Below are 27568 nucleotides of genomic sequence, written 5' to 3' on the forward strand. Positions count from 1 at the left end.
ACACACACACACACACACACACACACACACACACACACACACACACACACACACACACACACACACCCAACACCCCCCAACCCCATAGTATAAAATAACTAATTAAAAAACTGGTGGAGGGGTTTATGACCTTTATTGTAGCCAGCAACCTGGGAGGGACTGAGATGTTTTTTCTTTCTTCTTTCTTTCACTTTTGGAGAGCTGTCATGTCATCCATCTTTATATACAGTCAATGAGCGGAACAAATACATCTGCAATATTGCAAAAATATTTTTAGCTCTTGTAATATGGATTTTTTTAGTATTTAGTATTTTTTTTAGTAAATATGAGCAGGATATAGTTACACAACAAAACCATGCTACTTAACTGTGTTGCATTGACACTGGCCATTTTTAAAGAATCAATCCTTCAGATTTTAACCCCTCGAATGCATGTGTATCTGAGCACAGACCTGTATACTGTTGAACTACACCTCCTCACCCATGTAGACATAGTTAGTGGAAGATATTTAAATATTAAATAAATTATACCTCAATCACATCATGTGGAAATGCGCACAAAGTTTTTTCCAACCTGAAACCAGAAATCCAATAATACTAATGATAATCCAAAATCCAATAATAATTATAAGAAGAAGAAGAAGATATTTTGAATCAAACCAGTTGTCAGATGCAAACAACTAGATCAACAAATCCAGCTGACTTCATGTATATCATGTAGTTCTCTCCCTAGCTTTCCCTAGCATGTTGTATCTCCTTTGCTCTTTCGTGATCTTTAACCACTCCTTATCCATTCTCATTACACCTATTGTGTAATGACATAATTCTATTCTATGGATCTTGAAACTTCTAAGCGTAAAGATGGTGGTGGTATCATTTATACGAGGGATCTGCTGATCATGCTCCGGACGCACACGTGGTGGAGATACAAGACCACTGTTCTTGCTGTAGTTATGGGGAATGTCATCTCACTGACCAACAAGATGGAGGAGCTGGCTGGACTAGTGAAGAATGTGAAGATCTTCACTGGCTGACTCCTAGTAGCTAACGTGGATCTACTGGGATTCACTACAGTCAGAGCAGACAGGGACACCACGGTGGGAAAAACAGAGGTGGGGGACTCACACGGTTTATCAGCACCAGATGATGCAACCCCGGGCATGTTGCCGTGAAATCGACCATCTGCTGCTGAGACAGCAAACTTTTAATATATATTGTTCTCTATATTTATTTTAATTTTTATTTTATTCCAATCTGTTTTCTGTATTTAGCTATGAGTGAGGAGCTGGAGGGGACAGACTACCCCATTGACCACATCAACTTCTGTATGGACAGACTTCAGCACTGCTTATCTAATAACAAGCCCTGGATTACCAGCAACATCAAGGACCTCCTCAACCAAAAGAAGATGGCGTTCAAGGATGGAGACCAGGAAGAGCCGAAGTGTATGCAGTGGGAACTCAAGCTCTGCCCGAAGGAGGGTAAAAGAAGTACAGATGGAAGGTGGAGCAGAAGTTGCAGAAGAACAGCATGAGGGAGGTCTGGGATGGTTTGAAGACCATCACAGACTGCAGCTCAAAGCACAGGAGCACTGTGGAGGGGGACATGCAGAGGGCAAACCAGTTCCACCTTTTTCAACAGGTTTGACAGCCCTGCCACCACTGCTGCTGCTGCTGCAACCATAAGAAACCACGATTGGCACACCCACAGTGACACCCCCTCACCCAACCACCAACAAAATCCAACCACTGCACAAGCCATACAGAACCACAAGAAAAAAAGGCTGAGTTTGGCTCCTACAGCTATTTTCTATTTAAAAAGGTACTTAAACAACCCACCATTACAGCCCTGCATATTGTTAGCCAGCTAGTAGCCATAGCCACCACTGTACATTTGCACAAATTCATGGAAATAAAACAAGATCACTTTTCACATCTTAACAGGCAGTTCTTCTTTTAGTCATGTGTTCCTCTACACCCTCTGGAAATTTCTTTGTCATGTTGAACCATTTCAAGTTGCACAGACATCAGTTTGCATTAAATTAAGGTAAATTAAGTTTAATTAAGTTTGATTTGCATTCAGTCTGAAGACACACTTAGGATTTTACAACAGTAAAGTACCATTTTAAGCTTACCATTCTAGGAAAAGAATGTCACCAATGAATTGAGAAACAAGAGGACTAAAAGTCTGCAATTCCTAGCATCTCTCTGAGGCTGCTTAGCCACAGCTGTGCATTGAACTGAATGCTAAAGTCACCTTACATATTGATGTTCACAAGGTATAATGTTTACCATGTTCACCATCCTAGTTTAGAACATTAGTATGGTAATATTTTGCTAACTAGCACAAAGCACAAGATACAGCTGAAGCTGATGGTAATGTCATTGTTTAGCAGTTAGCAAATGATAAAATTGGACAAATAAACATTTTGTCCTGGCATTAGTGCCAGGAGGATCACTCAAGGGGATCAAGAATATCTGTACAAAACTTTGCACCAATTCATTTCATAGATATTGAGCTATTTCACTGGATAAGTGGTAACACTGACCTGCTGATAGTGCTAAGATGAAAAGTTAGGCAATGACCAAAGCCAATATAATACATTCTCTGATAACCATAAATGTTTGCAAATAATCATGGCAATCAATTTATAGTGAGTTAATTGTGATGAACAAAATGGTGGACTGACAAACCAACCAACTGATGCTGTCATCCCTAAATCCAAGCATGGTAGCCTAGTGTGGTTAACTCCTCCTAAATCCTGAGGCATCTATTGACTATTCTTTGAGAGCTCTGATATCATATACCGATTTGGGGCCAGAAGCACAACGCACTTGATAATTTTAAGCCACAACAGACAACAGAGCTGAATTAACTTTTCACACTCCTAACATATTACAAGACGTGTACAACAACAGACCTGTTACTTTGGTCGGTTTAATACATAAAACCTCTGCAACAGCTTCTTAACAGCATGTCTCATTCCTCAAGATTACATAGTGGAAAGTTTTCCTGTCTTAGACATGAAAAGGAACATTTCAGCCATGTTCTTATCAGTCTCTAATAAAAGTCTCACAAAATACTTTCACCACTGTGAATGGACTATGAAGCTGCTACGAAGAACTTGTCTAATGAATGTTGTCACATTGAATGTGAAATTTTCATGGTTGTAAACATAATGTTTTGAGGCCCTTTGGTGGACACTGAACCACATTAAGTCACCTGTTATGTTCAAACAGAAGAGCCTGAGCTCTCATTGCCACTGCAGTGCAACATCTGCTGTCAAGGTGATCTGCCAAAGTCAGATACAGTGGTGAGTTCACCATGGAATGTCATCAGGCGTTTTCAGGCACTTCTTCATTGTTCTCTTCCTTCTCGTCCCCTGGCCCTGCCCCTGCAATGGTTGCCATAGGAAAAGGTAAGCTCATTGAGAGTTAACCTTTAGGAAATGTTTGGATATGATGCCGTGCTTGTACCGTTCCAGCTCAGGTAATCTGCAGGCATGAGGTCTGTAGATTTGTCATTGTGTATTTCAGCAGGAGGGGAACCGTCTGACTTCTGTGATTGACCAGAGGTGTGTCCATCGGGGACATTGTGACTAGGTGAGACATCAGGTTGGATGTCTGAGTTGATATTAGACTTTATCTCCTCTTGCTCCTTGTTGGCCAGCTCTGTGCACAACACACACACAAATACATTAAGTTAACATTTAAGGAAACTTGATAAAGAATTGTTTCCTATAGGAGAAGGAGGACATGTTATGTAGTGTTCAAAGCATTTAACGTTACTTAAAATACCAAATAACAACTAGCAAGATTATGTAGCAGTATTATCAACCTTGTGTGCAACTGTGTGACATATTATATATAGTGGAGCTCTAAGCTAAATGCCCAAAAAATAGTGCTAATACTGTGATAGATTTAATGGCAGGTGGTGTAATTGTCATGCTCATCATCAGCCCTAAACACAACTTGAAATTGAGGGTTATGGGAATATAATGAGTTTTGCAGCTGTTTGGTCATAAATTGGTGTTGGCTATTAGACAAACATTTGTAATGGCAATAGACAAAAGTCAAGGGATCACTAAAGTCATTAGAATACATCCATCAAGAATGTTAATATTCTGTAGCAAATTAAACAACAATCCATCAAAAGATTCTTGTCAAGTAGTTTATTACTGTTCCAAATTCAAAAAAATGGTACCCCAAAAGACAACAAACACTCCAGACTAGCAGGTTTAATAGAAGTTTACTGAGTAAACAGGTAGGATTACAAAGCGATAATGCAGAGTTGGCTAACAGAGCAAACTGACTATGGTGGGGCAGCAGGTGAGTGTCTATGATCTTGGGTCTCTCAAAAATTCGCAGAAAGTGAGCACAGCTATCCAGGAAAGACAAAGCTGAGCAGTGGCTGGCATGGCAGCTGAAGCAGGTAAACCTGAACAGGAAAAACAGTGAAAAGCAACACAATGAATCTCAAGCAAGAAAACAACCAAGCAAAGGAGTGGTATTGACATTGCAGCTTGCTGGAACAATCTGGCGAAGGAGTGGTGGGGAGAGCGGTCCATAAATAGGCAGCAGGAGGAAGTGAGTTAATTGAGAGGTAATGATAAACAGGTGTGCAGGTGAAGATTCCAGAACGCAGAAGGGGAAAGCTCCACCCAGCTCAGCTCCATATTGCCTTCAGGTAACAACACACTCACACACCCACCAAACGCAGAGAGAGAAAACATAAGGGAAGGGGAATTGGAAAAAAAGAAAAAGAAAATACAAACAAGGTCTGACCCAATAATAGTATCCCCTCTTTCAATGGCCACCTCCGGGCGGTCGTCCAGGTGCGTGAGGATTGAGATGGATCAACTCTTCTATAAGCTGAGAGTCTAAAATAAAAGAAAGGATGACCTAAGACCATTCTTCCAGCCCATCGCCTTCACAATCAACAGATACTGTAAACCCATTCCTCGCCTCCTGACATCCAGCAGGCGGTACACTGTTGATGCAGGATAATCATCGATGAGCCGGGCAGGTGGAAGTGGTTTGAAAGGAAGGCACAATTGGCTGGAAGAGTATGGTTTGATTTGGGAAACAGGAAATGTGAAATGAATTCTTGGAGAGGAAGCCAGCTTAGGTCCAACCACAGAGGGACTCAAAATCTTAACAATAGGGAACAGACCAAAAAATGGGGGGACAGTTTCCTGGAATCTGTCTTTAAATGAATATCTTTGGCCAGCAACCATACCCTCTGACCTTCTTGGTAGGTGGGGGCTGGGACCCATCGACGATCGGCAATCTCCCGTTTTTTATCAGCTGTATGAAGGAGAGCTGCTGTGGTATTTTTCCAGGCTCCTTGATGTGGCTGAGGTGGTGCTGAACAGAAGGCATGGCCAGGTTTGTCACCCGAGAGGGAAACAAAGGTGGGAGATAACCCAGAGAGGCCTCGAACGCAATAAGGCCTGTGGTGGAGCTGATGAGGGAGTTATGGGCATGCTGCACCAGGGAAGGTGTTCACTCCATGAGACCAGGTTCAAGACCAGTACAAAGTGAGTCTTGGGCAGCTGCCTCGCGGGGCAGCAACTATAGGCCTACTGAAGTTCCTTGTGAATCTGTGGTAAAAGTTAGCAAAACCTAAGAAACACTGAAGCTGCTCCTTGGGCTGTGGCTTGGCCCAGTTGACCACTGCCTGACCTTTGTCAGGGCCGGTCTGAATTTTGCTGTCAGCAATGATGTAGCCCTGGAAACTCAAAGACTTTGAGTAAAACTTGCACTTGCACTCAGCCTTAACAAATGACTTGTTTTTGAACAGTCTCTGAAAACCAGAATGGACACGAACCATACATTCATCAAGAGTCTGGGAGAAGATCAGTATATCATCTAAATAGACAAAAAACAAACCTGTTTAAGAAATTCCCGAGCACATCATTCACTGCTGTCTGGAAAACTGAGGGAGCGTTAGTGAGACAAAAGGGCATAACCAGGTATTCAAAATGTCCAAGTGGAGTGTTAGAGGCTTGTCTTCTTCCCTGATGAAGACTAAGTTGTAAGCATTGCTCAAATCCAACTTAGTGAAATATTTAGTTCTTTGAAGAGGCTCAAAAGCTGAATTAATGAGACAGTTGTTATTAAGGCCACAGTAGTTAGTACCGTGCCGTGGCCTAGAGGCTTGAGAAGCAGCTTGTGAACAAAGGGTCACGGGTTAGATTCCACCCCAGACTGGCAGGAAATATTTGGGCATGATGGAGTGATAAATAATGCCCCTCCCCTCCATTAGCTGGCTGATGTGCCCTTGAGCAAGGGCTTCCCGGACTACTGATGTGGCAGCCCACCGCTCCTGTGTGTTTCACTGCATGTTGTATGTGTATGTGTGTTTCAGTCAGTGATGAGTTACATGCACTGAAGTGATTTCCCAACTTGGGATTAATAAAGTACAATAAAATTAAAAAATAAATAAAGTACTGTCTCTCTTGGCCACGAAGGAGAACCCTGCACCTAACAGGGAGGAGGATGGGTGGTTTATGCCTGTAGCTCAAGAGTCCCTGATATCGTTTTCCATAGCTTTACACTTGTCTTTGGAGAGGTTATACAGCCTACTAGATGGAAACGGGGCACCATTGGGTTGAAGCAGAGACTGCTTCAGTCCAGTCAAAAGCTCTTCCTTGTAACAGTTCCAAAACATAATTTACTCTCAACTCATCTGAGGGAAAGGTTAGTGGTCGTTGCCTAAACACCGTAGAGCATTGCAGGAGAAAACCATGACAGCGGTCTAGCTCACTGGAGAAGGGTGGATATAACTTTCCATTACTTTATGCTCATCTTTGGAGAGGTTTTCCAACATACTAGATGGAAACAGGGCACCAGGGAGTAGCTCTATGCTGCTGTCCTTCAAGACATTGGGGTGATGCAGTGAATCACGTTGGCCAGCAAATTGTCATCTAGGGCAGTAGCAGGAAAGGGTGAAGGAAACTCGATTAAATCAGTGTCACACTGTTTGACCAACTCTTCATCCAGATAATTATCTTGAGCACCTGAATCTACTAAGGCTTTTCTGGGTGGATCTGGCTTGTCAGTACACCCACTTCTACTGATGAGCCCTTTCTTTAGACCATGTTGAGGAGTTAGCGAGATAATATCCCTTGAGATCACAATAAAGACACTCATCCACCACCCGGCAGTGCTCCTGTTCTTTCAGGGTCAGACGAGATCTTCCTAGTTGCATTGGCTCAGTGTAAGAAGAATTCCCGGAAGTAGTCAACAGGGATCAGGTTCCAAACAGCCAGTAACACTGGGAAGTCGGGGATGGGACACGAAGCAGTGGCCAGCAACCAGAATTGGTTGTCCGTTCCTGCTTCTCGGTTCAAATCCACTTATCTGTGTGAGTGGCAAGGGAAACAAGTTAAGGTCATCTGGCTTGTCCCTAGTTCACAGTTCATCCAAATCTTTAACAAATACTCCTTTCAAAGCTTCCTCATTCCACTGGGAGTCAGCGGTGCAGGTCCAGAACTCAACGGAATAATCTGCCACAATCTTATTTCCCTGTCTCAGAGAAAGCAAACGATTAGACGCATTTCCCAAATAGTCAGGGTGATCGAAAACAGTCTTGAAGCGTTGCAAAAAAAGTGTCAAAAGAAAGAGATAACTCAGGTTCACTGTGATCTTATTAAGGACACAATAGTCAATACAATAGCATAAGGAACTGTCTCTCTTGGCCACGAAGGAGAACCCTGCACCTAACAGGGAGGATGATGTGGGTGGATTATGCCTATAGCTAACGAGTCCCTGATATCGTTTTCCATAGCTTTACACTTGTCTTTGGAGAGGTTATACAGCCTACTAGATGGAAACGGGGCACCATTGGGTTGAAGCAGAGACTGCTTCAGTCCAGTCAAAAGCTCTTCCTTGTAACAGTTCCAAAACATAATTTACTCTCAACTCATCTGAGGGAAAGGTTAGTGGTCGTTGCCTAAACACCGTAGAGCATTGCAGGAGAAAACCATGACAGCGGTCTAGCTCACTGGAGAAGGGTGGAGGATCTGCCGCATGGGAATCCCTTGCCATGGTACGGGTGGTTAAGTGGATGTAAGTGGACACGTCCGATGGGAAGGTTGAAGCAAGCAAGGCTGGATACTTGGCAAATCAATTCTAGAATCTGAAAATAATTTTTTTGATTACTTCCCAACATGGAAGTAAGAAGAAAACAACCAAGCAAAGGAGCCATACTAATACTGCGAGCTGCTGGAACAATATGATGAAAGCGTGGTGAAAAGACCGGTCCATAAATAGGCAACAGGAGGAGGAGGTGAGTTGATTGGAAGGTAATGATGAACAGGTGTGCAGGTGAAGATTCCAGAAGGCAGAAGAGGAAAGCCCTGCCCAACTCCAGATTGGCTTCAGGTAACCAGACATTCGCACACCCACCGAACACAGAGAGCAAACACAAGGGAAAGGGAAATGGAAAAAAAGAAAAAGAAAATACAAAAAGGCCTGACCCATAACAATTACGCTGTAAAAAACATTTCAGTGATCTTAAAGGTAGCATGTTGTGTTTAATATTCAAAATCCAAAGTATGTTCCATATTCCTCAGTCTTAGATCAAAAAGCAGTTTTCCCTATTTAGATCTTTTTTGGTCTGATGAAACAGTGCCAAACTGCCAAACAAAAGTTTTAAAACTAAGCATCTGAACCAGGAAATAAAGATAACATTTAAACAGAGATAGAGGTGATTTACACCGACTTATGACATTTGAAGGGCTTAAGACAAGACATCACGTGTTAGTAATAAACAGTTGCATCAATTCACAGTACTCAGTTATGGTTATGTATGCTTTTGTGTGTTTGTGTGTGCGTGTGGTACCATGCACAGACAGCTCTTTCCATCTGTCCTTGTTGCCGGCAATGACACCTGATAGATGGAGCCTCAGAGCAGGCAAGTTGATGGCTGTTAGGGAAAAGTCCATCTGTCCATCATCACTGTTTCCATGGCGACCACTACTGTGTCTCTGCACTGACTCCACAGTAACCGAACCACTTCCTGTTAGACTGAAACAGAACAGAGTTATGGACCAGGGGGCTCGTAGAAGGAAAAAAACAATGGATTCTCAAAGTAGTATTAAGTTACATGTTCCATATTTTGTCCAATGATATAATCTTATACGCTGTTGCCCATAAAGTTGGAATAATTTTGTTTTCACACACAATCCTGTTTATTCCTATTTAAATGCATCAGTAATCACTTTTGACCAGGTGCAATGATTACATCATGTGTCCCAATTACCCAGGTGAAATGAATTCATGCATACCATTTGTTTGGCACTATAAAAGACAAGACATTTGCTGTGTTGTCCGTTTCCTACTTAAAGCCTGTATGAAATAGGTCCACATTTTCAGAATTGAAAGAACTTCCCTCAGCTATGCCTCATCCGACGCCACTGGCAATATGCCAAAGAGTGCTTGCACTCCGACAGTATGGACACAAACAGGCAATATTGCTGTTTTGGAATATTCCAGGGCACGGTCTGTAAAATCCTCAAAGTTCATCGAGAGGAGGGTCATTTGAGGCCACGAAAATCTCCAGGACGACCACGACTGACTACCAGAAGAGATGATCGGCAGCTGCTTAATCAGAAGAGCAAGAGCACAGAAGATTACAGCTCGGGCACTGGCGACATATTATCTTTATGGACGAGAGCCGCTATATCCTTAACCAGACAGATGGAAGACAACGGGTTTGACGATTACGTGGCGAAAACCATCGCGTTGACTGCATCCAGGAAACCACTCAAGCTGGTGGCGGCTCAGTGATGGTATGGGCTGGCATTCATTATGGAGGAAAGACACCATTGGTGGTCCTGGATGGAAACGTCAATGCCATTGTGTACAGGGACATACTGGAGAACCATTGCCTCCCATATGCAAGACGGGTCTATGGGAACAACTTTCGATTGCAAGACGATAACGCTAGAGCACATAGGGCAGCTGCAGTGAGAGAGTATCTTGATGCAGAGGTGGTGCAGCAGATGCCATGGCCCACTTGCTCCCCTGATATGAACCCTATTGAGCATGCCTGGGATGCCTTAGGCCGAGCCATCAATGAGAGGGACAATATTCCTCAAACTCTACAGGAGTTGGCCCAGGCTCTGACCGAAGAGTGCACTGTAAACCCGAGTAAGTTCAGAGTACTCAAAACATATGTGGAAACTGATTACCTCAAAATATTTAAATCAACCAATAAAAATTTTTAAGTTAATACTAACTAAAAATTTTAAATTTATTCAAACGCAGTTTACATTATTTTTTTAAACTTTGAGTGCAGTGTACTTCAATCATTTAGTGCTTTTACTTCCTAGATACTCATTTATTTAGATTCAACACTACTTAACTGAATAAAAGTATACATTCAAAAAATGTGGTTGTGCTGAACTGAAATGTTATATTTTTAATATTAATTTCAAGTTCCTAAAACTTAAAAATAAAACAAAATATAACACCAGTCAGAGCATTTATATTTTTTAATATGTCTTCTTTTTTTTTTCTTTTTTTTCTTTTTCTATACATACATCAAATATAAAATGTACAGTAAAAAAGGAGAACTGGAAACTCTCCGTTAAAGTGCTTAAACGTTTAAAACTTGTTGTCTGATTTTCTGAAACAGGAAATAATATAATTTTGCAGCCATGGTTGCTACACTGGAAATGAAACCAAAAAAGTAAAAGTAAATCAATAAAAAAATAAAGCTAAAAGAAAAAAAAAAAAAGATCAAGCTCTGCCATTTGTAAACATAAAGCAACAAATTAAATATGCCTAACCTATTTCACAAGGCACATCTCACAGTATTATAGTATAACTGGGTGCAGTTGTATTAGCACACCAACACCAACAGAGGTAGATTTTTTAGTGCAGACATATGCAACGAAACGTAAACATTTTTTTAAATGTTTTAAATAGCGTCCAACAAGATAGTATCAACATATGATACTGAAAACCAGAACAATGCTATATGTACAGTGAAAAATATGTACATACAAGAACACACAAACACCTTCTGACATGGCCTATGCTCTCAGTAACAGGTCATTTTTGAGAGTGTGCAGGCAAGGTTTCAGTGGTTTACCATCATCGAGCCCCATCAGTATTTTTTGGATGAAGGTAACCGTGTGAATCAGTCTTCTCTGATAGTCCAAATGCAATGCAAATGCATCAGCAAACCTGGGAATATCGCGCATCACAAGGTCACCTTCCAACACAATAGCAACGCTTGCAGGGCTGAATTCGACTGGACCTGTAGTGTTCTCAGTGACCACAGTGACAAGAACGACATGAGTATCAGCAATGTCTGGCTCATGCGACTCCACCATCTGCAATAATCAGCAGTACAACAATAATATCAACTTAACAAACTACAATAACTAAATTACAGGTGAAAATTTAATTATGCCATGGACCATGCTATATACTTACATTCCAAGTCTTGAAGAACTGTGGATCCTTCTCACGCAGATACACTGGGAGGACATGAAGGGAAGAGTACGTTTCAAGCTGACATTGTGAACTTGCTGAAATGATAAGTAAAAATCATCATCATACGCGTGTTTTATCCTCTTGTGTACAGTGTATGATTTGAATAAAGAAATTTAATTTGTGAAACATGTCACAAAGTAATTATAATTGAAATTTTTACATAATACTGGAAAAAAGTTTTAGTTTTTAATACAATGATTGGTGGCTGTAGTAAAGACAAGCGACAGTACACAGGGCTGTCCTTGACAGAATTTGATTTTGAAGAAGTTCATCTTCAGCTCACCTGGAGATCATATGTCTGTAGGATGTTACAAAGTGTCTCTGATATCTTGCCAGTGCGTGTTGCTTTCTGTCTGTACAGGGCCATCAGTCGAGGTGTGTGTCGGTCAAGTTCAGCATAAAACTGGTTCCTTAGGTTGACATTTGTGATGCGATGAAACTCAGCACAAACCTTATACACACATGTAAATGAATAACAACAAATGAAGGAAAATGAAGGAAAAATGTGTGAAAGGGGAATTCAAAAAAAGTCTGCTTTACTTGTGATTCGAGCTGAAGTGCTGGCCATTTCTCAAGGAAGCCCCCCCAACTCTGGGTTTTCCTGGATGAGCTCCATGCGACGAAGAGCAAAAGTAGTATGCATCAGCTTCTCTATCAACACTAGGTTTCATTCACTCTTCTCATATTCATGGATTATCTGTTGTCCCATTTCTTCTAGACTTGTCTGGTTTTCTATACTTTCTATACTCCTATAAGGCGCACCTAAAAGCCTTCAATTTTCTCAAAAGCCGACAGTGCGCCTTATAATCCGATGCGCCTTATCTATGGATCAATATTGGTCAATCGTGGCTACCGTAGTCAGGGGGCGTGGCCGAAGTAACAGATTTAAGCACCGGTACGGTGAAGAGGAATTCCAGTACAACACCATTTGTGTGTGTGTGAAGACCCCGAGATGGCTTCTTGCAAGAGACACGCTTACGACGCAGAGTTCAAGCTGAAGGCTATCAGTCATACAACAGAACATGGGAACAGAGCAGCAGCGAGACACTTCAACATTAACGAGTCAATGGTGCGGAAGTGGAGGAAGCAGCAAGATGAACTGCGCCAGGTAAAGAAGACTAAACAGAGTTTCCGAGGGAACAAAGCGAGATGGCCACAGTTAGAGGACAAACTCGAACAGTGGGCTGTTGAACAGAGAGCAGCAAGTACAAGTGTCTCTACAGTCACTATTCGAGTGAAGGCAACAGTGCTAGCACGCGAACTTAACATCAGTGAATTTAGAGGTGGTCCTTCCTGGTGTTATCGGTTTATGAAAAGACGTAATCTCTCCATCCGCACACGCACTAGTGTTTCGCAGCAACTACCAAAAGACTACCAAGAAAAGCTGGTCACTTTCCGCACATATTGCAAAGACAAGAACGCTGAAAAAAAGATCCGGCCAGAGCACATCATCAACATGGACGAGATTCCACTCACTTTTGATATTCCTGTGAACCGCACTGTGGATAAAACGGGAGCACGTACGGTGAATGTTCGCACCACAGGGAACGAGAAGTCGTCCTTCATTGTAGTTCTCGCTTGCCAGGCTAATGGCCAGAAACTACCACCCATGGTTATTTTCAAGAGGAAGACCTTGCCAAAAGAAAACTTTCCAGCCGGCATCGTCATCAAGGCTAACTCGAAGGGATGGATGGACGAAGAAAAGATGAGTGAGTGGCTGAGAGAAATTTACGTCAAGAGACCGGGTGGCTTTTTCACACAGCCCCGTCCCTACTGATTTGCGACTCCATGCGCTCCCATATCACCGATGGAGTCAAAAAACAAGTGAAGCACACTAATTCAGTGCTTGCCGTCATTCCGGGTGGATTGACAAAAGAACTCCAACCGCTAGATATTGGTGTCAACAGGGCATTCAAAGCTAGACTGCGAACTGCATGGGAGCAGTGGATGATGGAAGGCGAACACATGTTCACCAAGACAGGGAGACAGCGCCGAACGACATACGCCACTATCTGCCAGTGGATCGTAAATGCCTGGGCTGATATATCAGTCTCAACTGTGGTCCGAGCTTTCAGGAAGGCTGGAATCGTCGCTGAACTACCAGACAACAGCAGCGACACTGACTCTGATAATGACAACGTTGATGAGACGGAGCCGGGCATGTTGAATGCTGTATTCGCCCAACTGTTCAATTCGGACACTGAAGAAGAAGAATTCGAGGGATTCGTGGATGAGGAATGAACTGATAGAGTGAGCTTTACGTGTTTTGTGTGTTCACAACTGAACAAGGTTGGTCATATTGTGAATATGGACATTAACATTTGAGCAACGTTGAGTTATTGTTAAATGGTTATTGCTTTGCACTATTTCGAGAGTTACTATATTGTTATTGCACTTTCGTTTGAGTTACCGTAACGTTATCAGACTCTTTTACATGTTTACTGAATCGAGGAAAAGTTCCCCTCCTCTAAGTGATAAAAATGTTGCACTACCTGTTATACCTTGCTGTTGTTAAAAGATAAACTGTGTCGCGAAAATACTATCGCTGGCATTACCTCGGGAAAAATAATAACACAGCTGTTTATTCATTTTGGGAGTGAACAGAGTTGTCAGAACGCTGGTTTGTATTCTATTAATAAAGTTTGACTGACTTATCTGACTGTTTTGTTGACATTCCCTTTAGCGCAGCTCTATCTAGTGGATGCAAAACGCAACCCGAGCCACTGCTGTAGCTTCTATTCTATGCACCTTATAATGCGTTACGCCCTATATATGAAAACAGTTTTAAAATAGGTCATTCATTGAAGGTACGCCTTATAATCCGGTGCGCCTTATAGTGCGGAAAATACGGTAGGCACAGGGAAAATATCAGGCCAGATTTTCTGACGGAGGCTTACAGGCACATGAGGAAGGATGTCTTTATCAGACCTTGCACAGGAGCCTTCATCCGATTCTGATCTGACAACTCTCAACATGCCCAATTCTGGTAACTCTTGAATTAGACAACTGAGTTGTCCACCAAAGTCAGGATCCTCATATTGCAGAGTAAACTCAAAGTCCAGTTTTGGCCTCATTTTCGCTCTCAGTATGTTGATTAACTCTTCCACTGACTCTGACCGCTCATTCAAAGTTACCTTAACGGCATTATCTGTGGCAATGTGTACACGTAGCAGGAATTTCTCGGCTGCTGCCATCATCTGAAGAACAAACCCATACAAGATTAAAACAAAAAAATAGAACAGTTTAGGTAAATTGTTTTGATACACACAAAACTCAAACAGCTTCAATTCCTTGAATGAAAGCATGACAGATTTCTGTTTTTTAAGCTGTGCTGACACTAGGAAATAAAATACCAGCCTTACACATTGACTCCGATATGCCATGGACCATCATCTTCCTTGAGGAAAGTTCATACGATTTCAGGTGTTCAATGTAGCATGATTTGTGTTCTTGGCAAAGAAATGTGACATCATTGTTAACAAGGAGGATCTGTTCAACTTTACTAAATTGAGGCAGCCCCCCTTCCTGCCCCACAGACACAAACATCCCAACATCATAATTAGTACCATCTATAATGATTTTTGATTTGCTGTAAATGATGTTACTATCTGTCTTATGCTGAATGTGTTCTTTTGCAACCTCAGGAAGTTCTGAAACCAAGACAGAAGACACATTTGATGTCTGCTGATGAGGTTTAAAGAATGATGGTGCACTGAGGTGGTATGCAGCCATGTGTTGATGCCTTGTTGCTAGTGTTTTTAACACATTTTTGAAGTTTTGTGTGTCATGTACTACACGCTTGAAAAAGAGGTGTTTGCCCTCAAATTTCATAGTCCACAAATGGACAAGAGGCCCAGAATGTCTTATGAGATCTGGATAGTGCTCCAGATAGTGATGCTTGGGGAGCAGTCTGAACTCAGGGAAAACCTCCTGAAGCTGTAGTCTGTGGTCCTGTATCTTAGTTTGCAAGTACTGGATAGTTTCATCATCAAATGCTGGGGAAAGCAACAGTTCTACAATCTCTTTTAAATCCATCAATACATTCCAAGCAGCATCTCCTTCAGGTACTGTATTACCAAGCATCAAGGGGAGTAGCCTCAACAACGTACTATTTTCGTGGCCATTTCCACCAACGGTCCTCTTTCCAGCAAAGTTCTTTGAGATGGGCTGTGGTTTGTCAACCTTGTCTGTGTGTTGGTATGGAAAACGTAGGATTTTCCTGTTCAAATACTTGAGTAAAGTATTTGAGCTGAATCATCTCCTGAATACACATGGCCAACTCCACAGGTACAATGCCCTCAAAAAGATCATGCAGGACATCAGGTGGGAAACCAGTGGTTGTATGAAAGTACTGCAAATTCTATCTCAAGACACAATCCCTTTGGACACCGTTATGACTTTGACCATCCCCTTGCATGACATCCTGCACATCACGGCCATGACTGGCTTTTGTCCTGAAACTAAACTCACCAGCTCCAACATCAAAAAGCTGGATTTGGTCTCGTGTTGCGTTGCAGAATCTACAAATATATCCTGATCTGAAAGACTGCATGAAGCCTGCTAATGCAAATGCTGCCAGATTATCAGACACAACAAATAAAACAGTACCACACACTGACTGACCAAGGGATTCTATGAAGACACCGTCTTGTTCGAGAGTATGAAGGTCTTGCAACAAAGGACCAAGAGCTTTTTGATAGCCACATTTCTTTAGATCAGAAACCTTACAGAGTGCTGCTAGCTGAATAACATGCAGCGCTGATCGGTATGTAACTGGTAGATCAGCAAAGACCCAGTACACTGAGCACAGTTTGTGGATTTTCCTTGAGGTACCAAGAGGACTTGCAATTTCAAGGTCATCAATATATAAAATCACTGGCAGTGACAGTTCAGAGGAAGACAACAAATCATTCTCTTGGACATCTTGATGGCTCCTGTAATGGCCTTGCTGTGACATCTTGGTTTCCTTAACCCTGGCAAGGATGTCAGTATGTTTGAATATTTCCTGGATTATCTGAAGTATAGGTACATAAACAACTGTGCAGGCTCTAATGCATATTGTACTGGCTTTACTACAAGGAATGTTTTCTCAATAAAAGTTTTTCTTCGTTTAGTTGAAGACAAATCTTCACCTTTAGCTGTAGCTGTGACAAATACATTGTTGTCCATAACAGCACTTACTAAGTCATTTAGGACAGCTTCAGGAGGAAAAATATGATGCTTCTCAAGTATCTCTTTTGCAGTATCTTTGATAAGGGGTTGAGACAATGAAAATATCTGAGTCAGCTGATCAATTATTTCCTAAGATGCCATGCCAGAAACATGAAGAACAGTCTGCAACTTTAGAAACAAGGAAGACAACTTATGGTGTAACTGGGCTCTTAATTGGCTGGTGTCACACAAACGATCACTCTCAGGCAAAACAAATGCATCTGCACTCTGACAATGAACAGGGTCCTCACTATCAAGGCCAGCATTGCTTACAACCGGAGTATCTTCTGTTGACACAATGTCATCACGAAAGTCTAAACTACCTGAATGTGCCCTGCTTTTATGTGCATTAAATGATGAATAAACATTTGTGCGGTAGTTACAGTTCTTAAAAGGACATGTTACATTCTCATGGTTTTTTAAGTGTCCCCTGAAGTGCTTGAACAGTGTTGTATCTGAAAAGGGCTGTTTGAAGTCACACATGTTACAATTAAATACTACACTTCCTGCTTGTGCTCCTCCATTTGCACCAGTTATATATGTATCTTTGTGACATCGTGACAAATGAATTTTCATTGCATTAAATGACTGAAATGTCATACAGACATGGGAAGGGGCAAACTCTTGAGTAATGCCCATGCTGCAAACAGTAGTGCCTAAATAACTGTGCCCTGGTGCTCGAGGAGACGGCACACAACTTGCACTTCCACTCCATTGCATCACCTGAACCCACAGTGCTGCTAAATGTTTGAATTTATCTGAGAAGACAGATAAAATAATGAATCACTTCTTTACAATCTAATCCAAATGCAATTAATGAATACAATATGTCAAATGGTAATGTTACTTACCAACAAAGTTGCTCTCTGATGAGTTGATAACTGTAGTCCGCATAGACAAAATCAATCTTGTTCAGTTTAGTCTAAAATAGAAGAAAGAGTAAGTGCTTGGCGAAGGCTGGGTTGGATAGCTAAATTCTACTGCTATGGCTTTTAATAGTACTTTAAATGCTGTATTTTTTAGTTTTTTGACTTTGACATCAGTCTTCCTTAAATGCTCAAAACTTAATGTTTTGACAAACACAAATATAATACAAAAAATGCAGTTACTTTGTTATTGTTGTTAATTTACCTTGAATCTTGACAACAGTCACTGAGTCTTCGTCCACTATTCACTGCGCTTAGTGTGCACCCATATTAATCATTTTTGAATATGTTAAAATAAAAAATTCTGACATTGTTAACTAACCCATTACCCAATATCTAGAAAGTAGTAACTTCAGGTCTATAAGGAGGATAATCACAATTCGCCACAGCCACGTGTTACAGACGACATATTGTTCCTGGTCATGTAGTGACACCGTTACTGCTCAAAAAAGGGCGCGATGATGCAGCCCAATGCATCCGCGCCATTAAAGTTATCCTGAATGTTAAAATGAACCGGCCTAACGAGCATTACAACCTCCTTACAAAATTACAGCAAGCAAATGAGTTATAAAGTTGTTTTTCTGTACTTACATGTCGCTCCATGTGGATGGTTCCGTCGCTACCGAGACAGCCATGTTGGGCAGATATTCTCAACGCGACTCGGGCTGTGACGTAATGACGTTAGTATACGTGAGGACATACACTGAAAAAAGTGCACACTCAAAAAGTATGACCGTGAGGGGGCCGTTTACGCATAAGGAGAAAATCCTGCAAACTGAAAACTAGTTTAATAGTCCAGAGACATGAATAGTTTTGAGTTGCGTGAACTTTTTGACAATTTTTAAGTATGCCACCCTCAGTCTTTATATGTTGGTAGTACTGTTGGGGTTTACAGTGGTGGGACGCCCTGCCCAATGACAACATCGACAGGCTTGTGGACAGTATGCCACGACGTCTTAATGCACTGATCCATGTCAGGGGTGGGCATACTTGATATTAGTGACTGTATGACATTTGAAAGAGTAATACTGAACATTCATATGCATGAAATCTCCTTGAATATGTGTTTCCTGTTAAACTGACCAAGGCTGAAGAATTTAAACAAAGCCTTAATCCTATTGTTTCAATACCCCCAATTTTGTTTAAGCCTGACTACAGTTTGTATGGGTTAATTGTGGTTTCATTTTCATTGTGATATGTTTGCAAGAGATTCATTAATAAAGTTTTGAGAAGATATGTACTTTATCTGTCAAGAATAAATCACATTGTCACAATCATTTCATGGAAAGAGGTAAAAAATATTTTATTCCAACTTTATGAGCAAATGTGTATGTATTATGATCAAAAGTCTCAGCTTGAATAACCAGGTAGGCCAAATAAACTGAGTAGCTATTAACTGCTCTCTGTCTACTGGTACTTTCATCTCAAATTTTTAACATGCCATTGTTTAGGCCGATTTAGGTTCTCACTCATCCGGGTCAAGGTAGTTGAAGTGCTAGAAACAAGATATCTTTAGGTTGAAGACGTTTCACCTCTCATCTGAAAGGCTTCTTCATTTCTGAGATTGAAGTGGAAAATCCAGCTATTTAACCTCTAGTGGGGTTGTCACCTTGGGGGTGGTCTTGGGGGTCGTTGACACTTTGTATCATCATGTGAGTTGTTATGGTCACATGAGCCAAGGTGTGGCTCATTAGCGAGTCGCTGTCCCATACCATCATGTGAGTTGTTAGAGTCACATGAGGGATGGTGTGAATGGAGATTAAACCATCTGAGGCAGGAACTGGTATCATTCCTCATGAACTGAAAAAGCATAGGGCTCCCCTACAGTTTTGCTCAACACTATGGCTAGCATGGATGACACTTTGAGAGAAAGCCATTTTAGGGTTCAAATGGCTCATTGTTCGAGGCTGACAGAACCACCTCGAAATCCCATGGAGGGACAGCTGGCCTTCTGCAGTAGGGTGTGACCCTAAGAGCACCTCTGAGAAACTGGGTAAGAAGGTCACAAGAATCATCAGCCAGGTTCTGAGTCCCATTGCGGGCTACCTTTATGGCTGCATCCATTCCCCTTAAAGTTGAGGGAAATGTTTTTTCCTTAAGGGACTGGAGGATGTTGTGGGCTGTGCAGCAGAGAGGATCCACCTGTCTCAAACTGCACCAACAATGGGAATATGCTGAGAAGATCAACTGTTTTTCCCTATGGAGAAAAACAGGGGACAATGAGCTGTCTCCCTGGATCGGCTGCCATCTCTGGAGAGCTCATCCGCCGCAAGGTCAGAAGGGCTCAGGGCACTATGCCCACTGTGGTTACCATTAGTCGCAGAAGGTGGAGGCACAATCTCCATGTCATGGTGGAACCCAAGCGAAACTGTCACAAGCAAGACTTGAGGGTGGTCTGTCTCCCAGCAGTTAAGGAAAGAGTTCCTGCCATGGCATCCAGCCACATGCCCAGTAATCCCATGGACTGGGAGGGCTGCAGCCTGCTCTTCCTCCTATTGAGGTGACCTTTCTGACCCACCCCTAGGACTGCATCCAGGGTGTTAGAAAAATGCCAAATGAGAGGACACAGAACTTGAAAGTTCTGATATTGAAAGTAAGTCTGATGTAGTGCCTGTGTCCCTCCCATATTGGGATCTGAAAATATGCATTCTTGAGGTTGATCGTGGTAAACCAGTTGCCTTGGAGGACAGCCTGTCAAACCATCGGTACTGTCAACATTTTGCACCAAAGTGGTCTTAAAAAACTTACGAATCCAGTATTGGTCTCAGTCTTCTGAGGGGATGAGGAAGTACCACAAGTAGAATCCAGCTGGCTGATCATCCTGCTTCACCTCTCTGATTTTCCCCATTTCCAGGAAAAATGTGATCGCTGCCAAAAAAACTCCATGTGCTGAAGGTCTGCAACCACTGATATGGTGGCCAACCTTGTCAGTAGGGCTAGGTCCAGAAACTGCAATCGATAACCCTGACTCATGGTCAAAACTACCCAAGAGTCCACCCCAAGGGTCTCCCAGCAACAGCGCTGTCCTAGGGGGCAGCAAGATGTGATTGGGTTCTCTCAACCATCAGGGCTGAGAGACCCCTTAGCCCTTCCCAGTCTGTTGATCATGTCTGGCCCTGCTGTGACAGCTGGCATTTAGACATACCCTGAAGTCACCTGGAGCCACTGAAAGCTGATTAGAGGAGTTGTTGAGTTGTGCTGTCCGTGGTTCTGACTGGTTCTGACAGGCATCCTGGGCCTGTTGCAACATTATATTTGCAGTGGTGATTGAGATAGCGAAAGATGATGTCTCATCGTCCAGAAGGAAGCCATGGCCCTGCTATTTGCCACTGCCTGTTCCCTCATTAGCCTCGCTAAGAATCAGGAAACCTGCTGCTGCAGCCAAGTCAGCTTACCCCTCTCCCAAAAGCTTTGCCAGCTGATGTTGGCACAAGGTTAAAATAGTCATGGTGTTAACCAACCTGCCCCAGGGCAGCCTTAGCTCTGTGCACTTCGGCGAATATGACATTTATCATCCTAATGTTCCTGGTCGGGCAACTCAATGTCACTAAGACTTGGCAGGGGACACTAAGGTACTGAAGACCTGGTCCATAGGAGGCAGCGGCTCCACAGCTGATCTTTTCTGGTCCATGTACACATGCCAGCCATCTACAGGAGCCTGACCAGTGATGGGCTTCTGAAGGTTTAACTGTTTCAGTACCATTTCCTGTATAACTCTATGGCCAGTCGGGACCTCCAACTGGGTCCCGCCTGGCCATACATGCATGGTCCAACACTAGGCAGTACACAATGGTAATGACCATCTTCCATAGGAATTTTTATCCCACAGTCTAAACAGGAATGGCCCCCTGGGCACACAATACTTGTTCTGTCTGCCACTAAATGACCAGATACACGTCAAAGGTAATCAGGAAACCTTGAAGATCTTAATGATTAATTTCATGGACAGTGTGGCGAATTTTGAAGCTTCACCATGAAACAGGAAATTTTTGTAACTCCAACAAATTTTATCCAATCTGAACTTTATGTGTTGGATAAGAGTGCCAATCTGAAATAAAACCCATGAGCCAATATTCAGTTATACTTGTAGGGCCACTTGCTGGCAACAGGTTGCGATGGCCTCAAGCCCTAATGTGCGCAGTTGTGAGAGGGCCCGCTTAATGCTGCTCACAGCTTTAGTTCCTATTTGTATTCTCACATTGGCAGCAAAACCAGCTCCAGTTCAGGACCATTTTTTTCTGGCACTACAAAAATTGTGATTCATTTAATACTTCTACCAAAAATAGCGGTAGTAATACCTGGACCTCCTGTTTCCAGTCTCTCTGGCCTTTCTGTCCTCTTCTATCAGAGGACCAATCACTTTTTCTGTTGTGTCGATCAGTCCACTGAAGGTTGGCTCCACAATGAAGTCTATGAAACCTGTAACCATACAGATAAATGGACAGCTAAAATTGAATTGATAGAACAGAGAAGGTAGGAGGAGGAACAACATTATAAAAGTAAAGAGTGAGAGTGTTATTGATAAACATTTATCAGATACATCATTCAGAGATCAGAGAGTATATTAAGTTCTCACCAGCAAATGTCACTGGTGAACCAAACTTTACATACAATGCCTCCTGTTAGAAGTCACTGCTAAGATTGGATAAAATAAACTTCTGTAAATGCCACAGTGGGGAGATTCTCAGCGTCGCAGCAGCAAATAGCAATAGCATAGCAAATGAAGGTATGAATAGGAGGATATCTCCACTATTTTTTTAAATAAACTATACAAAAACACAAAATATATACAGCACTGCACAATTTTTTACATTATTAGCAGTAAGAGGTTATTACTATTGCACTTACGAGGCAGGAAGTTCTGGTACAACGAGTTATTGAAGTTCAGTTTGTGGTGGAGTGCATGGGGTCTGCCGGGAGCAGTAGTGGTTCTACAGTCTCACAGCAGCAAGAAGGAAGAACCTGTGGTAATGCTCCTTCACATATTTGGGGTGAAGCAGCCTGCCACTGAAGGAGCTTCCAAGTTTTGTCTGAGTCTCATACAGGGGATGGGTGTTGTTCTCCATCAGAGAGGATAGCTTGGCTATCATCCTTCTCCCTCCCACCACCTGTGGATCAAGGAGTCTCCCTAGTGGCAGCATAAATCTTCTCTTCCTGTCTGCAGTAAAAATGTTGCTGCCCCAGCAGACCACTCCATAGAATAGGGGTTGTATAGCACTAGTCTCTGTTACGAGTAAAAAGCACTCCTCACCTGCATGTGGTTCTTAAGTGTTATTGGTTGATGATTTTTCTTACCTATCTGTGACTGTGCGATCATGGTGGCTTTGCGGTCACAGAGAGGAGAAAAAGGAAGGCCGAGTTCTACCTCTTTATCTCCCTGCAAAAGACACAGTCACTTATGTAGCATGTTTTTAAAGTACTCGAATCAACTCTGTGTGGTATTCATAGCAACGTTAGAAAAAAAGCTATCACAATTTATCAGTCCTGTAAAAGATGCACGTAAATAGCTACATTTATATGGCACTTACAGTATATGAACCCACCCCATACATGACACAAACTAACAGTTTTTATCAACAACAGTTTTACAAAGTGTTCCTGAGCTCATGTAGTAATTTATACAATTGTGTGTTTTACAAAGTGGTGAACCTTACCCTGTTCGTGTTCTGAGTTTTTTGACCAAATGACTGAGTTGACACTATCACCTGTTACCAGTAAACCTTGTTACGTGCTAAATGTTCCAAACAGGTGGTTTTTGAAAATTCCCATACTGTCCCAGTCTTTCCCTGCCCCAATTTGTTTGAAACATGTCGCTGACATCAAATTCTGGATAAGTATATACTTCTTATTCTTCTTATATACAAAAAGCAATGAAGTTGTTGAAATAAAACATTAAATATAATGTCTTTATACTGTTTTCAGTTGAATATATCAAGGTTACATATATGTCAAAAAGGGATTATCACATGTCACATTTGTTTTATTTAGGCTTTATATCATATTCCAACAGTTTTGGAGTTTTGTTTGTAATATAATTGCTATTTCAGGCAGAGCTCAGAGATGCTATGGAGAAGGACTTTCAGTTGGCCTCAGGTTAGTTTAAGTAAACCATTCGATAACTTAAAAGGGAAACTATGGCTTGCCTTTGTAAGTGTTCAGCTGGGCAGGAGAACTGCTGGCCTGAGACTGGGGATATTATTGAGCAGTGAAAAGAGCACTTTGAGGAGGTCCTGAACCTGACTAACACGTCTTCTGTGGAGGAGTCTGAAGATTTAGGGGAAGACTCAGCCATATCAGTTAAGGTAGTTAAGACACTCCTTGGCAGAAAGGCACTGAGGGTGGGTGAGATTTGCCCACAAATTATCGCAAAAGGGAACGTCAGATGGACAAGCTGTGTGTGGTATCAACAGCATTGCACCAGCTGTGGTGGTAAAGAGGGAGCAGAGCCAGAAGGCAAAATTGTCAATTAACCAGTGGATTCTGACATTCATCTGTGGTTACACGCAGCAAAAATGAGTTTCCTCCACACGGTGCTTGTGCTTATCTGTGTATATATTGTGAATATCTGTGTATATTTTTTTACTTTTTACTTGTTTATATAGTGAGGATGCACCATATACCAGCAATGGACAGTATGAGAAATCATTTTTATTTATTAATTTATTTTTGACAACTTTGTAAAGTCTTGCTTTCTTACTACCATTTATAAACAAAAGTAATGCCACATCTGACCATTACACCAGCAGGGACTTTGGTGATATCGCATCATAAATGCATGAAAATTGGTGTGGAGTTTGTCCCTCCTTTGTGGCAGCTTCCATTCTTCTGAGAAGGCTTTCCAAGGGATTTTGAGAGAGAGAGAGTTTCTGTGGGGTTTTTTTGCCCACTCATACAGTGGAGTGTTTGTGGGGGTGGGCACTGGTGTTGGACAGGGTGGCCTGGCTCGCAGTCTCCATTCTGGTTCGCCAGTCAGGTTATTTCGCACTTTGCACTTTATTCACTAGGGCACAGGGCCTTCCAAAATGTCTTGGTATGATGAAGTATTAAAATTTCCTAGGGCCTAGCCCAACGTCTGAAAAATAGCCTCGTACAACTCCTGAATACTAATATTTAAATTCTATTGATGTGTGTCTGATTACTTTTGTCTATACAGTGTATGTAGAGGATATGGGCATAAAGAAACTAAATGGTTATAATGTTGCAGCATGGACTTAAGTAAGTCCTACTACTCTCAGTGTGAAAATGAATAACATTTGTTATAACATAACCCCAGCTTATACACTTATATTTTCAAATAGGATGTGTGCACTTACAAGAAATGCTCCATGGCCTTAGAGATAACACTGAATTATGTCACTCCTAGACAGGAAATTAGTTAGCCAGATGTGCTAATGACTTCAGCTAACATTTGAACAGATAAACACAATTTATTTATTAAATTGACCCTAACACTTTTACTCGTGTATTTTTGATTTTATGGAAACACTTAGAAGAAAAAACATCAACATCATCTTTAGATGCAGTCTTCTACTACAGCTCCATGTACACTGCTTCACAATGTGAAGAAACAGAAAAGAAGGTGTGTGTGTGTGTGTGTGTGTGTGTGCGCACCTGTCTAAAGAACTCCTCCATCAGACTATGAGTCCAGCGGTAGTGCAGTGGCCAAGCTTTGGCTGGATGACTGATGTCTGCAGCGTGAAGCATTAAAGACAAAACCTTCACTTTGTCTATACTGGAGAAAGAGAGAATAAAGTAACTTAATGAAAAAAAGTCATTTAATAACAAATGAAAAAAAGGATAAAAAATGTTATGTATGTTAGGTAAGCAGTTCAGTTCAATTCACAAGACAGTGCTCTGTCTCTTGTATTTTGATTATGCTGTGCCAAGTACAGTTGTCCGGGAAATTGTTCCTGCTGCTGCTACTGCAATGCAAGCAAGACCAGCATATCTACAGGCTGAACACAGCATCTTCCTCCAAATCTCATCCAAGCGTGAGCTGAAAAGCTAGACAGTTGTGACAAAGAGAGGGGGAGCTGGACTGTGGTCAGATCCCATACTATTCCTGAAGTCCCTTCAGGGATGCACAAACTGGTCTGGTTCTGCAGGTCACAGGACCTTTTGTTGTCTATTTCAGCAAACTCCCACTGATAATCTGTCATCTTCATCAGATAGACCAGCTGCATGACAGTATTTTTCATGTGATAATTACATGTTCAATTCAATTCAGTTTATTTATATAGCGCCAATTCACAACAAAAGTTATCTCATGACACTTTCCAATTTGAGCAGGTCTAGACCAGACTCTTTAATTAAATTGTAATACCAAGAACCCAACATTTCCCCTTGAGCAAGCACTTGGCGACAGTGGCGAGGAAAAACTGTCATTTAGAAGGCAGAAACCTCAGAGCAGACCCCGGCTCAAGATGGGCGGCCATCTGCCTTGACCGGTTGGGTTGAGAGAGAGAGCAGGAGAGAGACAGACAGACAGACAGTGAGGGAGAGGGGGTTGGGGTGTGAGAGAAGGAGCACACAAGCAGAGATGCGTAGCAACAGCAATAAAACCAGAAGTATTGGAACTGTAGATGATGATAATGATAATGAAGTATACAGAAGGGACTATGGTGATTATTATGATAGCGATAGGAGTAACAATAGTAATGGTAGTAGCTGTACAGAGTAGCAACAGAATTAAAATAGATTATGACTAAACAGTAGGGAAGACTCCTCCTCCTCCGACTCAAGGTGAGCATATTGCGTCATTTCCTGTTTATGCATGTAGTGCTCCGTTACTCTGTGTTAGACGCTCTCCACATATTTTGTACTTTTTGTAACTTTTATAGCATTTATAGCGATAAAGAGCACTACATCAACCTGAGCTTAGTCCACAAGCTTGCTAGAAAACTGCCTCTGTATTCATCGATCCGCCTATATTTTTGTAGTCAGATCACTAGCTTACTTAGTTATGGCTTCTCTCTCTCTCTCCCTCCACTTCCTCACCTCTCTCCTGCTCCATATGCCTGATGACTAGCTACTCCTCTGCCTCGTAGAGGAAACCACTCTTATTTGCTGTGGTGTACTGTCTCCCAGTGCCTTACTTCTTAAACTAATTCACTGACTTTCTATCATACTTAATAATAAACTCAGACAAAGTTATCATCGTGGGAGACTTTAACAATACATGTGGATGTTGAAAATGATTGTCTAGCTACTGCATTCAAATCACTGGTAGACTCAATTGGCTTCTCCACTATAAATTACTACTACTATAAACTACACTACTTCTCCACAATAAACCCACTCACTCCTTTAATCAAATCCTAGACCTGGTGCTAATCTATGGCATTGAGGCTGATCACCTTTTCCCCAAAATCCTGTCTTGTCTGACCACTCCTTAATAACATATGAATTTACTTTAGCAAACTATACTTTGCCTGAAAAAAAATTCCACTACAGCAGATGCTTTCTGACACTGCTGTTTAAAGAACTTATTCCAGTAGAACTTGCCATCACACCCTACATTAATACAATGAAGGGCAACTATGACAATGTCACTCTCTCATAGGTAGATGTTCTTGTAGATAGCACTGCAACATCACTTCTAGGGACCCTTAAAAAGCCCCTCTGAAAAAGAAGGTCATTAACCAGAAAAGCATAGCTCTCTGGTACAATTCAAATCTACACATATTGAAACAGAAAACTAGACAGCTGGAAAGAAAATCACATTCCAGCCAAACCTAGAAAAATTGTTTATTAATGTATGAAAGAGAACTGTGTAGCACCAGAAGGGCATATTATTCCTCATTAATAGAAAGTAACAAGAACAATCCTAGGTTTCTCTTTAATACTGTAGCCAGGCTGACTAAAAACCCCTCGACTCTCAGCAGTGATGATGTCTTAATTTTCTTCACAAATAAGATTGTAA

General features: G+C 41.8%; 1 protein-coding gene and 1 long non-coding RNA gene across 3 annotated transcripts in view; both read right to left on the reverse strand.

Moving 5' to 3' along the window:
* Positions 1-314: 314 nt before the first annotated feature.
* Positions 315-27568, reverse strand: part of LOC124066990 (calcium/calmodulin-dependent 3',5'-cyclic nucleotide phosphodiesterase 1A-like) — an 83728-nt gene continuing 56474 nt past the window's right edge. Inside the window, exons 11-16 of one of the 2 annotated variants that reach the window (XM_046403956.1) lie at positions 25258-25378; positions 22942-23023; positions 21945-22065; positions 8847-9031; positions 3476-3670; positions 315-3393 (exon numbers count right to left, since the gene is read on the reverse strand). In XM_046403956.1, the coding sequence (XP_046259912.1) occupies positions 3335-3393; positions 3476-3670; positions 8847-9031; positions 21945-22065; positions 22942-23023; positions 25258-25378 (763 nt within the window). In that variant the 3' untranslated portion in view covers positions 315-3334. Of the gene's footprint in view, positions 3394-3475; positions 4437-8846; positions 9032-21944; positions 22066-22941; positions 23024-25257; positions 25379-27568 lie in introns of those variants that run through there. The other variant, XM_046403957.1, reaches the window with a different exon arrangement.
* On the reverse strand, positions 10539-12236 carry LOC124066991. The gene is made up of 3 exons (XR_006844682.1): positions 11793-12236; positions 11450-11544; positions 10539-11346 (listed from the first exon to the last, which is right to left on the reverse strand). It is a non-coding gene; the product is annotated as an uncharacterized LOC124066991 (long non-coding RNA).

Source organism: Scatophagus argus, chromosome 11 (genome assembly GCF_020382885.2).
Source record: "Scatophagus argus isolate fScaArg1 chromosome 11, fScaArg1.pri, whole genome shotgun sequence".
Lineage (NCBI taxonomy): Eukaryota > Metazoa > Chordata > Actinopteri > Scatophagidae > Scatophagus > Scatophagus argus.